This window comes from Armigeres subalbatus, chromosome 1, assembly GCF_024139115.2.
Source record: "Armigeres subalbatus isolate Guangzhou_Male chromosome 1, GZ_Asu_2, whole genome shotgun sequence".
Classification (NCBI taxonomy): domain Eukaryota; kingdom Metazoa; phylum Arthropoda; class Insecta; order Diptera; family Culicidae; genus Armigeres; species Armigeres subalbatus.
Window position 1 is genome coordinate 203,561,419 of NC_085139.1, and position 17,518 is coordinate 203,578,936.

The 17,518-nt window shown below is 40.7% G+C and overlaps 1 protein-coding gene across 1 annotated transcript in view; it reads left to right on the plus strand.

Moving 5' to 3' along the window:
- Positions 1-17,257, plus strand: part of LOC134205687 (uncharacterized) — a 51,113-nt gene extending 33,856 nt beyond the window's left edge. The window contains exon 6 of the mRNA XM_062681205.1: positions 16,723-17,257. Coding sequence (XP_062537189.1) covers positions 16,723-16,728 — 6 coding nt within the window. The 3' untranslated portion in view covers positions 16,729-17,257. The remainder of the gene's footprint in view (positions 1-16,722) is intronic.
- The last annotated feature ends 261 nt before the right edge of the window (positions 17,258-17,518 follow it).

Genomic DNA, 17,518 nt, shown 5'->3' on the forward strand with positions numbered 1-17,518 from the left:
TGGTTTTCGTACGGCCAAGTTGCCGAATAATAAAACTTATAATTTGTGTCGTAACTATATCTCAATTTATAAAACATGTCGTATCGGCATAATGTTTTAATCGGTTTCAACTGCTCAATAAATAATATTGCTTTTATAGTCATTGAGCACGATTTGCTTGTTTATGAATTAACTGCCAATTCATGCCATGAAGGATGCCTTTCCAACAGGCAACATGCTACACGCAGATGAAATTACTCTTATTCTCTTTGTTTACTCACATTCGCAATGCGCTGAAGGTTGTCTCTCCAGCGGCCAGCATGATAAACACGGAGACAGCTATCTCTTATTCTCTCTGTTTACATTTCGTTTGACAGAACATACTCGATTGAGCTAGTACAGCACCATTTGAAGTCTTGTACTGCGACTGAATCTAGTCGACCGAAATACATAATGCCGCAAATTTTTCGAAACGAATGCAAAAACGTACGAATCGAGTGATTCGATTCGAGATGCGCAATTTCACCCCAGCTCTCCTTGGGTGCGTGTGCACGCCACAGAGATCTAACGAGAAGAGGCCGAGTCATAGCTTGCTACTCACCGATTGACACGTTGAGGTGTTAATTTATAACCACACGCTGATGGTAACTTACTCAAACCCCAACATTCATCTTCTTCTCTCATAAAAAAGCAAAAATACACTAGCATAGAACACAATGATTTTTTTCCTAAGTAATGTTCATTGCATTTGAGAACCCGATTTATTCCTTTGAAAACTGAACTCCAAAGTAAACTTGTCTTAAAACATCGTGGTTTTCAATCACAGAACAACGATATGGGAATCAATAGTATACCTATATCGTTTGAATGCTAAATTTAATTGGTAGGGGGATAAGGGGCAATATGGACACCCTAAGGTTTTAATCAATTTAAGGTGATTTAAATTTAATATAATTCGGATTTCTAGTAATTACATGATACTATTACTCGTTAACTACCAGTTCTGTTTTGAATCGTATTGAAAATAAGGCAATTTCAATCAAATAGGACGATTTTGTAATAGTTAATTTTTCACTACTCTCGGGAAGGTATCGGGGTAGATTGGACACCCCCATGGGGCAGTATGGACACCCTTATAAAATATGAAGAAAATTATCTTACTTGTAATTATATTCCATAGTAACCTATTTTATGGATCATCCAACATAAATATTACCCAATTGTTCATCTTCCTGTCATGAGACACCTAAAATTGTGTTTGGATCATCAACATCCGAAAATCTATTTCCTTCTTCTTAAGCGAGGTCATGTATGGTCGTTTTCTATATTAATTCCATGACGAATAGAAGAAGATTGATTACGTAACGCAAAAATATCCCACCTTCAGCCGGCCTCATACATGTATGTCGAACTTTTTGTATGAAGCATATGATTGTTTTTATATGGATCCTCACACTTAGTGCAAAACCCCTTATCAATAGTCTCTACTCTAAGCATTGCATAATCTATGCATACTAGACTGGCCCAGATTACTATGGGGAGAAAAGAATGTTGTCCATTCCACGGGGCACCCCCCAGAATTGTGTCTTTGGGTGAGAAAATCAATCTCTGAAAAATTCAGCTCAATCGCTTGTTGCATAAGCTGGCGCATTTGATTTGAAGTTTGTATGGGGATTTCAGCCAAAATGTATAGGAAAATACACCTCCGTCACTCATTCGATCTGGAAATTGGTTCTGATTGCTCGATTGACCTCAGAATTGCAAAAACGGCAGTTGGTATGCTACAGAACAATTTCACAGAACATTGCATGATGATTAAATGAACTTTTATATAATTTTCGGCTGATTTGTGTATTTTTGGGTTTTTTGATCGAATCGCATCAGCCGAAACCTATATAAAAGTTCATTTAATCATCATACAATGTTCTGTGAAATTGTTCTGTAGCATACCAACTGCCGTTTTTGCAATTCTGAGGTCAATCGAGCAATCAGAACCAATTTCCAGATCAAAAGAGTGACGGAGGTGTATTATCCTATACATTTTGGCTGAAATCCCCATACAAACTTCAAATCAAATGCGCCAGCTTATGCAACAAGCGATTGAGCTGAAATTTTCAGAGATTGATTTTTTCACCCAAAGACACAATCCTGGGGGGTGCTTCGTGGAATTAGACAACTTTTTGTTTCCTGGGCCATACTCTTATTCACTCTACTGGCATCCTTCCAATGGGTTGTACCGATCAACTTGCCAACGAGATTGCCAAATCCATACAAAACACTTCCTTTTTTGTCGCACTTTCAGCGACTTTTATGGTATATATATGCTTCTATGGTATATATGTCATGTACTGGAACTTTTAAGGCGATTTATAATTCCGTACCATAATAACACGAAAATAACACGATATGAAAGCCAAGTTCGATGAGTTTGAGGTTATGTTTTTAATTTTTAAGGTGTCAGTTCTACCCCATATAGAGTGTTCAGTTTGCCCCAACAGGTGAACAAATCTAAAAACTGTTGGAGGAGAAGGACGCAGCGCGGGCGGTCGCGCTGCAGCAAGGTACCCGGCAGAACGTGGAACATTATAGACGGAAGCGGAGACAGCAGACCCGCTTTTTTTCAGGAGAAGAAACGCCGCCTGGAAGAAGCGGAGTGCGAGGAGATGGAACAGCTGTGCCGTTCTCAAGATACACGCAAGTTCTATCAGAAGCTCAACGCATCCCGCAAAGGCTTCGTGCCGCGAGCCGAAATGTGCCGGGATAAGGATGGGAGCATCTTGACGGACGAACGTGTGGTGATCGAAAGGTGGAAGCAGCACTACGAGGAACATCTGAATGGCGCTGAGAGTACAGGCAGTGAAAGTCAAGGCAGCGGAGGAGATGACTACGTCAGTTCAGCGGACGATGGAAGCCAACCAGCCCCCACCTTGAGGGAAGTTAAGGATGCTATTCAACAGCTAAAGACCAATAAAGCAGCTGGTAAGGATGGTATCAGAGCTGAGCTCATCAAGATGGGCCCGGAAAAGCTGACCACTTGCCTGCACATACTGATGATGATGATGATGATGGTCCCGCCACATACCCCTACAAAGGTTTGAGCTAGACGATTTATCTTTAAGATAATTAATTGAATGATATAATAACAATTTAATCAGATTTGCAAAAAACAAAAACGATCTGATTACCATCACAGATATGAATTACATAACTTTTCATTACTATCCAGCAAAAAATGTAAATTAAAAAAAAACTGTTGTTTTCATCTACAGATTCTCATAAGCATCGGTAGTGATACTTCGAGCTTATACTAAAATGCAAAACTTGTGATACCTCTCGCACAGATTTCAAAAGTTCCACCAAGAATCGCGTTTCATGTTTATACAAGACCACGTTTATCACTCGTAAGCATCAATAAAATTAATAATCTAAGTCGTCAACAAAACTAAAACTTGTGTTACCGCTCCGTCGATATCAAAAGTTTCGGTATCAACCACGGAACAAAACTCTACCAGATAGCCCATTACTAATCCGAAGAATCATTCAAACAGTTGAAAATGCGCAAGTCTGTACATAAATTTTAAAAATCATCCATATCTGCTTAGCGCGCTTGCGAGACTCAAACTTTGTAGACTACACAAAAAAGATCAGATTACAATTACGTCAATATATATAAAATCCATCATCATCATCGAGGCGAACAAAACAGTTTATCAGGGCCTCAATAAATAAAAAATACAATTGTCCAAACAAACAATCCGTAGGTCAAACTTCGTCAAGATACAAAATTTATTGAATTATAAAAGTCAACTAAGTAGCTGCTTAAAAGGCAGCTTTACGTGTGAAACACAAAGTCTCTTAAACTGTGATAATGTCGTTGCATCGTTTGATATGTGTAGGCATCGAATTGAAATAATTGATACCTTTAAAAACAAAGAATTTTGTGAAGCTCCATGCAAAAAGTATGGTGTTCTTATATCTTCCGCGTTTCTAGTGTTATATCTATGAATGTCACTTCCTCTTTCAATTCGATCACACAAATATCGAGGCAGCAATCCGTTAATTACTTTAAAAATGAACACCATTGTCAAATACACAATTCTTTGCTTCACCGAGAGCCACTGCAAAGCATCCAACAAAAAAGTTGAGGAAGTGAATCTGTTACATCTCAAAATCAAACGCATAATCTTATTCTGCAAACGCTGCAATCTCGATATTTGTGTCTGATTTGCTAGAAACAAAATGGAAGGACAAAAGTCCAAGTGAGGAGAGATGATTGATTTGTACAACTGTATTTTGCTAGCAATATTTAATTCGTTTTTCAGTCGACAGAGGATTCCATACTTCTTGGCTATTTTCTTGATGACATTGTCAATATGTTGGTCAAATTTCAATTTATCATCAATAATCACGCCAAGATATTTAATTTCCCGTACGCGATCAAGTGTCTCTTCATCAATTTTCACCGAGACATTATCAATTGAACGATTTCGCGAAATAATCATGTACTTTGTTTTACTAATGTTCAATTTCAACTGTTTGTACTTCAACCATCTACTTAAAGAATGCAAGTCTTCATTCAAGCGTTCAATCGCATCTTCTAAGTCTCTAGCTGCAATGAATAACACAGTATCATCTGCGAATAAGTTTATATCACAAAAACGTAAAACCCGTCGCATGTCATTTATATACATAATAAACAAAAAAAGTGGCCCCAATACACTTCCCTGTGGCACTCCTAGGGTGTTCTCCATGGGACGAGATACAGAATCATTAAAAGCAGTCCGTTGAGTTCTGTCAGACAAATAGCTTTTAAACCAATTGTATGCAGAACCTGAAATTCCAAAGCGCTCCAAAGTTTTCAACAACAAGGGCCTAGAAATTGTCTCAAAAGCGCGTTTAAGATCCAAGAACACAGCAACAATCGTATCTTTATGCTCTATGCTTTCTTTCCATTTAGCTAATACCAAGTTCAAAGCGGTTTCGCAGGAGTGACCCTCCCGGTATCCCGATTGTTCCGGTATTAACAAGTTATTACTATTTAAATACGTAAGTAGCTGGCCTTTAACAACAAGTTCTAAAATTTTCTCTACTGTGTGCAACATGTTGATGGGACGAAACTCTTCGGCTTTAATCGTTCCAGCAACTTTTTGAATTGAATAACTATGATTCCTTCCAAACTTGCGGCACGTGCCCAGTTTGCAATGATTCATTTATCAGGTCCAGCAGGTTGTGTCCGATGACATGAAAGCAATCTTGTATAATTTTAGCATTAACATTATCAATACCAGCCGTTTTTCCTAGATTAAAACAAATCGTTTCAAGTTCTTGAAATGTAATGGGGTGAAAACCTTCGAATCTCAAGTTACTGTTAACTGGCTGTTTTATTTCGTCAGGTTCATCCATTAACTCGATAGATCGGTTAATGGTTGAAACGCTTTCAATAAAATAATCATTGAATTTAGACGCGATTACTTCTTCCGACTCTTCTAATGTGCCTTTAAAAGTTATGGATCGCGGTTTACAAGAACTAGGTTTTAACAATGATTTTAATATTTTCCATAACTCTTTGCTGTTGTTTTGATGCTGATAAATTTTCCTCTGTATATATTCGCATCGAGTATGCTTTAAACATTGCGAATATTTATTCCGCGCAACCTGGTACCTATTCCAATGATTTTCATTATTACTTTTACGACATTTTTTGTACAACTTATCTCTTTTACGTTTAAGACGTAAAAGATCTAGATTGTACCAGCTGTTTGAATTATTCAAAGTTACTCATTTCTGTTCAACTAACTGATTGGTACAGGATTTTAAGACGCTCGTGATAACAGCTGCTCTTTGATCTAAATTACCAGTATTTTCTCGAAAATCCACGTTTGTTTCGATAAGGCTCGTAATTGCTTGTTTCGAATATTTTCTCCAGCACTTAAGTTTTACCAAATCGTTATTATTACTACTGTCATCTGTAATGCTAATGACTAGTGTTTCATGATCGGTTACTTTTAAATCACAATTCGTAACACTAGTGACAGAATCAAAGTTAGAGTAAACATGATCAATCAAAGTTCTACTGTGCCGAGAAATACGCGTATACTCATTTACTTTTTGTTTTAAATTAAAAGTCAATTAATCGCTTCAAATGATTCGAATTTGAATCGTCACACCAATTGATATTAAAATCGCCAGCAATAACATTTAATTTACTAGGATCCATAAACGACTCTAACCAGTTTTCAAAAATTTCCAAAAATGCTGGTCATTAGCACTGGGAGAGTGATATAAAATACCGTAATTACCCAACTTCATGCCACGTACAACTGCAATGCCTAAGAACCAATTGCCATCGCAAACTTCGTTCAATTGAAGCTTGAACTGAACTGATTCTTTGACATAAATAGCAACTCCGCCGGTGTGTCTCGAATGTGATAGACAAGCAGCAACACTATATCCCGGAATACTATATTGATCAAATGCTTCTAAGTTAACAATATGAGTTTCAGATAGAAATACTAAAAGTGGACGTTTATCTTCTACAATCTTACGTAGTGCAACGTAGTTTGTAGACAAACCAGCAATATTCAAATACAAAATATCTAAATTATTCACATTTCTACTGGAACTTGGTTGCTATTCATTGAAACGTAAGCTGCTCTTTTTACGATCAAATAACCTTTTATAAACTTTACACTCAGTACTAAATGCTCCGTGGTTTACGTCCAGATTCATTTTACGTTCTTTATTCATTTTCAAACAATTGATACATTTCAAAGCAGTTGACGTGCAATCAGATGTTTTGTGACCTTCACTGCACTTAGAACACGCAATACTATTCTTGCATTCCGTACTCATGTGCCCAAATTCTCCACATTGGAAGCATCTTAGAACACTAATTTCGGGAACTACAAGGCACCGATCAAACCTTATATTCACTTTCTTCGCGGTCAGCAAGCAACTATGAGTATCCTTATCGACTTCAATCACAACATTGTATTTGTTGTACTTGAAACGTGGATTTTCGTACGTCCTGATAACCTTTACTTCATTTATAGCGATGTCTTCATTTTGATTTTTAAAATCTCGATGAAGTCATCGGAGGAAAATTTATCGCACATGCCCATCACTTTAAGCCTTGGCACCGATGTGGGAACAACAGCATTGTAGCTTTCACCCAGATCGCTTTGAATGCCATCTTTCACAACATTTACATTGTATCCTGTTGCACACTCAGCAATAATAGAGCCGTCTTTCCGTTCCTAAAGTTACTGATTTTGTGTGTTTTTGGATCTAATTTATCGTTCAAAAATTTCCGAGTAGCATCACTACTCTGGTTGGACTCTTTTGGTTTAATCACAATAACCGGACGAGCTTTACGTTTACTTTTCGCTTCATGCGTTACAGCAATTTTTTTCGTGCTTTTAACTTTATTCCCAGTTTTACTTTTCACAACATCCGCGAAACTAACGTTTTCTGTCAACAAATTTTCCGACGCATCGCTAACGTCATCAAGAACCTTACGCTTTTTAGGTCTGGGATTCTGACCAGGCTCCGAAGCCGTGCTAGATGTACCATGCATTATATTCATTGCAGCTAAGCTCTTATTCGAGTTAAATTGAAAAAATGAACTTTTCATATTTTCCAACTCTTGACCAACAGATTTTTGGAAGCCACTAATAGCCTCACCCAAAACGCAATTCAATTTACTTGCCAATTGTTCCATACCGAGCTTCAACGCGCTGTCTATTTGGCAGTAATGTGATCTCGGATGCCACCAATCGATTCGGAGAGAGAAGAAATTTTCTTCATCTCTTCCTCAATACGGGTAACGTCCGACACCTTTACATTCTGTCCGTCGCAAAACCGACTCGACAGACAGTCCGAACACTTGAATAGCACATTTACGTTCTCCGTTATCAGCCTCGCTGCTGCCTTATTCTCGATAGGAGAACAGCGGGCGTGAAAGTGCTTATCGCACTGACAACAACGCAGCGGGAAATCGTTGATAGCGATCCCCACTTTACACTTTTCACATTCCATATCGTCGCCACACCGCAGTGGATGCAAACATGCAACGATACACTACACAGCACACAGAGACAAGCAAAAATAAAAGGTGCAAAAACGACAACGACAGCTTGCCGCACGAAACAATAGTCAGAATCTGGGAAACCGAACAGCTACCGGAGGAGTGGAAGGAAGGGGTTATATGCCCCATCTACAAGAAAGGCGACAAACTGGAGTGTGAGAACTTTCGAGCGATCACCATCCTTAATGCCACCTACAAAGTGATATCCCAGATCATCTTCCGTCGTCTGTCACCATTAGTGAACGAGTTCGTGGGAAGTTATGAAGCCGGCTTCGTTGACGGCCGCTCGACAACAGACCAGATCTTTACTGTACGGCAAATCCTTCAAAAATGCCGTGAATACCAGGTCCCAACGCACCATCTGTTCGTTGATTTCAAGGCGGCATACGACAGTATAGACCGCGTAGAGCTATGGAAAATTATGGACGAGAACAGCTTACCAGACTGATCAAAGCAACGGTGGATGGTGTGCAAAACTGTGTGAAGATTTCGGGCGAACACTCCAGTTCGTTCGAATCGCGCCGGGGACTAAGACAAGGTGATGGACTTTCGTGCCTGTTGTTCAACATTGCGCTAGAAGGTGTCATGCGGAGAGCCGGGTGTAACAGCCGGGGTACGATTTTCAACAGATCCAGTCAATTTATTTGCTTCGCGGATTACATGGACATTGTCGGCCGAACATTTGCAAAGGTGGCAGAACTGTACACCCGCCTGAAACGTGAAGCAACAAAAGTTGGACTGGTGGTGAATGCGTCAAAGACAAAGTACATGCTTGTGGGCGGAACCGAGCGCGACAGGGCCCGCCTGGGAAGCAGTGTTACGATAGACGGGGATACCTTCGAGGTGGTCGAGGAATTCGTCTACCTCGGATCCTTGCTAACGGCTGACAACAACGTTAGTCGTGAAATACGAAGGCGCATCATCTGTGGAAGTCGGGCCTACTACAGGCTCCAGAAGAAACTGCGGTCGAAAAAGATTCGCCACCGCACCAAATGTGTCATGTACAAGACGTTAATAAGACCGGTAGTCCTCTACGGACATGAAACATGGACAATGCTCGAGGAGGACTTGCAAGCACTCGGAGTATTCGAGAGACGGGTGCTTAGGACCATCTTTGGCGGTGTGCAAGAAGACGGTGTGTGGCGGCGAAGAATGAACCATGAGCTCGCCCAACTCTACGGCGAACCCAGTATCCAGAAGGTAGCTAAAGCCGGAAGGGTACGATGGGCAGGAATGTTGCAAGAATGCCGGACAGCAACCCTGCAAAGATGGTATTCGCTTCCTATCCGGCAGGTACGAGACGGCGTGGAGCGCAGCGAGCGAGATGGGCAGACCAGGTGCAGAACGATTTGGCGAGCGTGGGGCGTATCCGAGGATGGAGAGATGCGGCCTCAAACCGTGCATTGTGGCGTCAAATTGTTGATTCAGTGTTATCTGTTTAGATGTTAACTAAATAAATGAATGAATGCGCTAAGAAAATAAAACAATGGCTTTTACGCTATAAATTAGTTGTTTATGACAGGATTATAAAGTTTGCTGCATTGAAAGTACAAAAATGATTTAAATAACAAGGGGGGTGTCCAATCTGCCCCGGGTGTTCATAATGCCCCCTGGTCCCCTACCTAGTGTAATTATATTGATCTCTCAAGAAACATTATAGATTGCAGCAATAATGTAAACATCTTATTCTGTTCATTTAATCTAACTATCAGACTTTATATATTTTGCATTACAAATAGCTTTGTACTATACAATAGTTTTCCATATCTCAGTTTTCTTTAGAACTAGATTTGGTAGTCTCATATTCACTGAAGCCGCCAAGTGTATAAATTTCAAACTAAATTTATTTTAACCAAAATCAATGCTTCCAGGACTCACCTTTCGATTTTCCTGATCATCCACCACAATAATACTTTAGTTAACACTAAAACCATAACCATAATAAACTACAATGCAATGCGAATTGTCGAATAATGTCCATACGTTGTCCAACGTCTACCTTCCGGTCGTGTCTTGTACACAAACTTTCTGATTTTTTTGTATATTTTTTTTTGGCAAGTCTCAATGCCAGATTAAAAACGGGGTTTTGTTTTACTACTGTCCGGATTTTCGAAAGAACTCTCGGAGAAATTCCTGGCAGAATTCCCGGAGGAATGCTTTCAGATGATCCTGAACGAATTCTTGCCGGAGTTTCTGAAGTAACTCCCGATGGAATTCCTGTAGTAATCTAGGACTTTAAATGAAAATTCCAATAGGTATTTGTTTGGAAATTCCATAGGACATGCATTCGTGGATTCCTTCAACAATGCCTTCAGAAATTAGTTTAGAAATTTGTGTTCAAAATTTATTCATGTTTTTCTGCAAAAAATCCTCCAAGAATTCATTCATTTCTTCTGAAACATATTTGGCGATTCGTCACGGTCATCAGCGACTATGTCTAAGGGCTTGACGATCCCTCCCCAGGCCATCTGCGAGTTGTGGTACCTGCCTAGGATGTGGTGGGGTCATGACATGACTATAAAAAGCTGCATGTATCCGCTGGCTTGTATCCGTAGGCTCCGCCAAAGCGACCAAGTGCCGCTCAAAGCGTACAAGCCCAAGTCCTGGTGTTAGGTGGGACGCTAAACAGCCCTGAAACGACGGCCCTCCGACGAAGCCACCTTTAAAAACAACCATTACGAACAATATAAGAGATAATGCGACTCGATACAATCGGCAACGACCTAGGCGACGAATAAAGGATCACGATTGGAAGCTTGGAACATGGAACTGCAAGTCGCTAGGTTTCGCAGGTTGCGACAGGATGATCTACAATGAATTACATCCCCGCAACTTCGACGTCGTAGCGGTGCAGGAAATCTGCTGGACAGGACAGAAAGTGTGGAAAAGCGGGCATCGAGCGGCTACCTTCTACCAAAACTGTGGCATCACCAACGAACTGGGAACCGGCTTCATAGTGCTGAGAAAGATACGCCAACGCGTGATTGGGTGGCAGCCAATCAACGTAAGGATGTGCAAGCTGAGAATAAAAGGCCGTTTTTTCAACTATAGCACATCAACGTGCACAGCCCACACGAAGAGAGACCCAACGACGAGAAAGAAGCGTTCTACGCACAGCTGGAGCAGACATACGATGGATGCCCACTGTGGGACTTCAAAATCGTCATCGGTGACATGAACGCTCAGGTAGGAAGGAAGGAAATGTATAGACCGGTTATCGGACCGGATAATCTGCATACCGTATCGAATGACAACGGCCAACGATGCATACAATTTGCAGCCTCCCGCAAAAATATCCATAAGGCCACATGGAAATCACCTAACCAAGAAACGGAAAACCAAATCTACCACGTTCTAATTGACGGCTAATTCTTCTCCGACATCACGAACGTACGCACTTACCGCAGTGTGAATATTGAATCCGACCACTACCTCGTAGCAGTATGTCTGCGCTCAAAACTCTCGGCGGTGTACAACACGCGTCGGAGTCATCCGCCGCGGCTAAACACTGGGCGGCTACAAGACGGTAGACTAGCCCAAGACTACGCGCAGCAGCTGTAAGTGGCATTCCCAACGGAAGAGCAGCTAGGCGCAGCGCCTCTTGAAGATGGCTGGAGAGATATTCGATCCGATCCGCCATTGGAAGTACCGCAACCGCTGCACTAGGCACGGTGCTCCCAAATCAGAGAAACGACTGGTATGACGGCGAATGTGAGCAGTTAGTTGAGGAGAAGAATGCAGCATGGGCGAGATTGCGAGATTGATACAAACGGGCGCGGAACAAACAAAACTCGATTTTTCGGAGGAAAAAACACCAGCAGTAAGATCAAGACCGTGAAGAGACGGAGCAACTGTACCGCGCTAATAACGCACGAAAGTTCTATAAGAAGTTGAACCGTTTACGTAAGGGTCACTTGCCACTGCTCGATATATGTAAGGACATATACGGGAACCTTCTTACAATCGAGCGTGAGGTAATACAAAGGTGGCGGCAGCACTACGAAGAGCACCTGAATGGCGATGTGGCAAACAACGGTGGCGGTATGGAAATGAACCTAGGAGCACGCGCGCAGGACATGCGACTTCCGGCTCCGAATCTACAGGAAATTCAGGTGGAGATCGCCCGGCTGAAAACAACAAAGCCCCTGGAGTTGACCAACTACCAGGAGAGCTGTTTAAACACGGTGGTGAGGCACTAACTACAGCGCTGCACTGGGTAATTACCAAGGTTTGGAAGGATGAGGTTCTGCCGCAGGAGTGGATGGAAAGTGTCGTGTTTCCCATCTACAAAAAGGGCGATACGCTGGATTTTAGCAACTACCGCGCTATCACATTGCTGAACGCCGCCTACACGGTACTCTCCCAAATTTTATGCCGCCAACTAACACCAATTGCAAGAGAGTTCGTGAGGCAGTACCAGGCGGGATTCATGGGTGAACGCTCTACCACAGACCAGGTGTTTTCCGTACGTCAGGTATTGCATAAATGCCGCGAATACAACGTGCCCACGCATCGTCTATTTATCGATTTCAAAGCCGTATATGTTACAATCGATCGGGACCAGCTATGGCAGCTAATGCACGAAAACGGATTTCCGGATAAACGGCGATGATGGATCGAGTGATGTGCGTAGTTCGAGTTTCAGGGGCATTCTCGAGTCCCATCGAAACCCGCAGAGGGTTACGGCACGGTGATGGTTTTTCGTGTCTGCTATTCAACATCGCTTGGGAGGGAGAAATACGAAGAGCAGGGTGGTACGATTTTCACGAAGTCCGTCCAATTATTTGGTTTCGCCGACGACATTGATATCATGGCACGTAACTTTAAGAGGATGGAGGAAGCCTACATCAAACTGAAAAGCGAAGCTTAACGGATTGGACTAGTCATCAACACGTCAAAGACGAAGTACATGATAGGAAGAGGCTTAAGAGAGGTCAATGTAAGCCATCCACCTTGAGTTTCTATCGAGGTGGTTGAAGAATTCGTGTACTTGAGCTCACTGGTGACCGCCGAAAATGATACCAGCAGGAAAATTCGGAGACGCATAGTGGCTGGAAATCGTACGTACTTTGGACTCCGCAAGACGCTCCGATCGAATAGAGTTCACCGCCATACCAAACTGACCATCTACAAAACGCTTATTAAACCGGTAGTCCTCTACGGATTCGAGACCTGGACGATGCTCGTGGAGGACCAACGCATACTGGGAGTTTTCGAAAGGAAAGTGCTGCGTACCATCTATGGTGGGGTGCAGATGGCGGAGTTTACGTGGAGGAGGCGCATGAACCACGAGTTGCATCAGCTGTTGGGAAAACCATCCATCGTTCTCACCGCGAAAATCGGAAGACTGCGGGCACATAGCCAGAATGTCGGACAGTAATCCGGTGAAAATGGTTCTCGACAACAATCCGACGGGAACAAGAATGCGAAGTGCACAGCGGGCAAGGTGGATCGATCAAGGTGGAGGACGATTTGCGGACCCTCCGCAGACTGCGTGGTTGGCGAAGTGCAGCCTTGGACCGAGCAGAACGGAGAAGACTTTTAAGTATTGCGCAGGCCACTCCGGCCTTAGTCTGGTAATAATAATAATAACGGTTAAAGTACTATTATTCTTCCATTTACTTCCACTATTTTTGTGTGTCTTTATTAAGGAGACTTCCAGCCCTAGGCTGGCTCGTAGACGCGACTTCCACTAATTAAAAAATGTGGCAGTCTCTGATTGGGTGTAGCTTTTCTAACCTCATCTAGTGTAGGCGACTCCACAGCTTTTCCATCGTCGCTAATATTTATTCTGTTCACTGGTGGGTTCGTTTTTCGGTTGCTCTTGCTTCCTTGAGTCTATTCGATCGGGTACTCGACACCAACATCCGGCTTCTGGCAACATTCTTCTCGTCTGTCACTCTCTGACACTCCACATCGAACCGACCCATCCGGGCGCCTTTGTGGAGTGCCTACCACTTCTCGTGCTGTTGTACTCACCGCTCCATGGATCAATTCCAATAGATCGTTTATGTTGTCGCTAAAGTTGATTGCACTATCCGTTCGTCGAGCTTATGACGGTACTCAGCCGATATCCCTTCCACCGACAATTGCTGGAGATTGTAATGCATCGTTCGCTGTAATCTTTCCTTCGGTACCGTTGACAACCGTGATCGAATTTTACTGACAACGAAGAAATGATCAGAGTCATTGCTCGGACCTCAGCTGAATGTCCGCATAATTTTGATTATATTGAAATGGTTCTAGAGATCATATAATTGCATAATACCAACGGAATTACCATGTACGATGCTAATTACGGTCAACAGAAAATTCAAAAAACATTTAGCGATTGTAAAGGCGTTTAAAATGTGGCGAATATAGCCAATGCAGTCGCGATTCGCTGGTTGGACCACGACCTCGACCCAACTAACGAATTCGGTTTTTAGTTGGACCAGCCATTTGAACACATGTATTTCGACTTGAACATCACAATGATGTCCAGTGACGCCCAATCCCGTTTCCATGTTTACATTGAATTTTGACGTACGATTGCTTTTTAGTTGAGCCATGACCTAACCAGCGGAGGCCCAATTAAAATCCCAACCAGCGAATCCCGACTGTATGTGAAAAATAGCTTCTTTCGAAAAATGCTCTGTCGGAACCTCTAAACTAGGGGAAGAGGTTCGGTTTTTCGAAATTGATTGAAAATAGTTCTCGTGTTCCAAATTTCATAAAATTTTGGATTTGGGCTGAGTTTCATAAAATATTCAAGATATGTAATAATTTCAATAGGTACCCCTAAAAAACATTCACATTAAAAAAAATGCGAAATTTTTTGTGGGCATCCTCATTTTATTGATAAATCAATCAATGTCGCTGTAGTTGTCCCTTAACTTATTTTTTATGGCAATTTTATGCAGGTTTTTTAATTATTTAGACGTAATTGATAGAAATAATGAGTTTAATTTAAATTTTTTTGGGCATGTCTAGTTATCGTACTGATACTTTTTGGAACTAAGCGATCGATTTGCTTGCAACAAGTTGCATTCGATGCGGAATCCTGTCCTATTGCTTTCTATTGATAATTGGTCAGATCGAACTACACATATTTAGAATTCTGTGTTGTTCTTCAGAAATGCTCCAGATGCGAAAATCTTTCATTCAAGCCTTGAGCACCATGATTTTTCGAATATAGGGTTTTTTGTGATACCCTTAGAGTAGAGTGGGGCAAGAGTACGCACTTAGTTTTCAATCGATCATGTGGCCCTTGTGAAGCAAACTTCTGCATATGAAATCAGTGTCGATGATTCATATACTCTTCCTTTATGTTACCCAGTGGAAATTTTTTTGAAATTATTGAGATTCGTTTTAGTAGAACCCTTATTGCAAGACAAGTGAAAAACGCACTCTTACCCCACCGGTGGGGTAAAAGTGCGCATCGGGTGGGGTAAGAGTACGCATTTATCCAATCATGTGCTTTAAGTATATATTAACACAAATAAGAGTTAATAACATTTAATTGATGTTTAATGATCATATATTAGGGAATCTTTAAAGATTACGTAACTCTTAAAGGGGGAGGGGGTCCTAAAAATGTGCACTTTCATACGAAAAACCATTGTTTTTTATATATCCAAAAAACTACAGAGGTAAAAATATATATCAGGTTTCGCGTGGCGTATACAAAGGTAAAGAAAGTCTACCAATCACGTAACGTAAAATTTGGCTATTTCATCACCCCCCCCCCCCCCCTATCTTACACTATTTGTATGAATCCTCTAAAAATTATATGAATCGTCACACATCTCACAACCCCTCCCAGCTAAACGTTGCGTAATTTATGAATGTTTCTTTTGATTAAATGAAATTATCATTTAGATGAAATTGTGTTTTCGTATTATGTTTAGGTGTACAACAAGTCCTAATACAATTTCATTATTTCGCTTCAGTGCTTTGTTCGCTAAGTCCTTTCTAACACCGAATTACTTCAACTTATCCTAAAAACTTGTGATAATTTCGAATTCTGTCCCTTTTTTCTTAGTTGTGGATCTTTACGCTTTGGAAGAAGTCTTATTTCGGACGGAGATACGGGTTTGACATCATAACTTGAAGATTCTAATGCGTACTCTTGCCCCACCGGTTCCTGCGTACTTTTACCCCACAGTCCCAAAAATTATTCAAGTAATGGTTTTGATTTCTTGGAAAACCAACCGGATTGGTGTTCTGTACCATAAGGTACTCTATACAATAGGTTATCGAAATGGTATAATGTTCACCTGATTGAACGTATATATGGTAATGAAATACTAGTTGCGGAAATCCAATTATTTTTAGCAAAATGACCAAAAAGTTATCTAACTCCATATCTCCCTCGTTGTTTATTCAAATTGTTTACAATTACACATGATAATAGTTGGCCAGAAAACCTGTCAAACTGATGCAGTGCTGCTAGTTTATCTTTTTTTATTACTTCAAAAAATCGAAAACGTACTCTTACCCCACGCGCACTCTTGCCCCACTCTACTCTACAGACAGGTCTTTGTTTTTGATAATAGTAGACTACTAGGAATCAGTGCACAAATCCAAGGAATCGGAATCCCTCCAGCTGTTTAATAACTAAATTAAGCCCAAACATTGTTTTAAATAATAACTTGTTTTTATATCTTTTTTCGCAGATTTGAAGCTCGCTGCATTTTATGCTTGGCATCCGCACAGGACATCCAAATGTCTATTGAAGATAAAAACGAAAAAAAAACAATCGTAGCTCAATAGATGATATCTCGCATAAATTTACATGGATAAGGACTCAAAGGACTCAATTTTGAACATAAAGCCTTCTCTTGCAGATTTTAGACCTATTTTAGTTCATTAAAGTAAACTACTTATAGGAAGAATTTTTGCCATTTAGTGGTCCTGTTTAGATTAATTTCAGTGCCATTGAATTCCGATTTGACGTCAACCAGGTATATCGATTTCATATTTGTCATCAAAAACATGAAATATTTGTTCATTATTGTTTAGTTGATGTGGGAAGAAAACATCGGCTAAAATAATTACTACATGAAGGTTGTTTTATTTAGTAGAAAAATAAAATGGAGATATTATTTTAACTAGTAGAACGCAAACAAGCCATCAAAAAAGAAAGCAGAAATAAAACTGTTAGCATAAAAGTTGTAATAATGACTGTGATATTAAGTGATTGTCCAATAATCTAAAGGTGTTTTCAGACGAATAGAAATTGAGAAACATAATCCGTTATACCCAAAATAGGCTATTCAGAATTCAAATGACAACTTTTATCGCGTTATAATAGAGTAACTATCTCGGCATTAAACGCCCATCATTGCTGAGTTTACTATTCATATTCGATAATAAACGTGGTAAAACTCGTAGAATAAGTATCCTATAAAGATGTAAAAACATATAAAAATTAGCTACGAAAAACAGCTTGTCATCCCTAAAGCTGTCTAA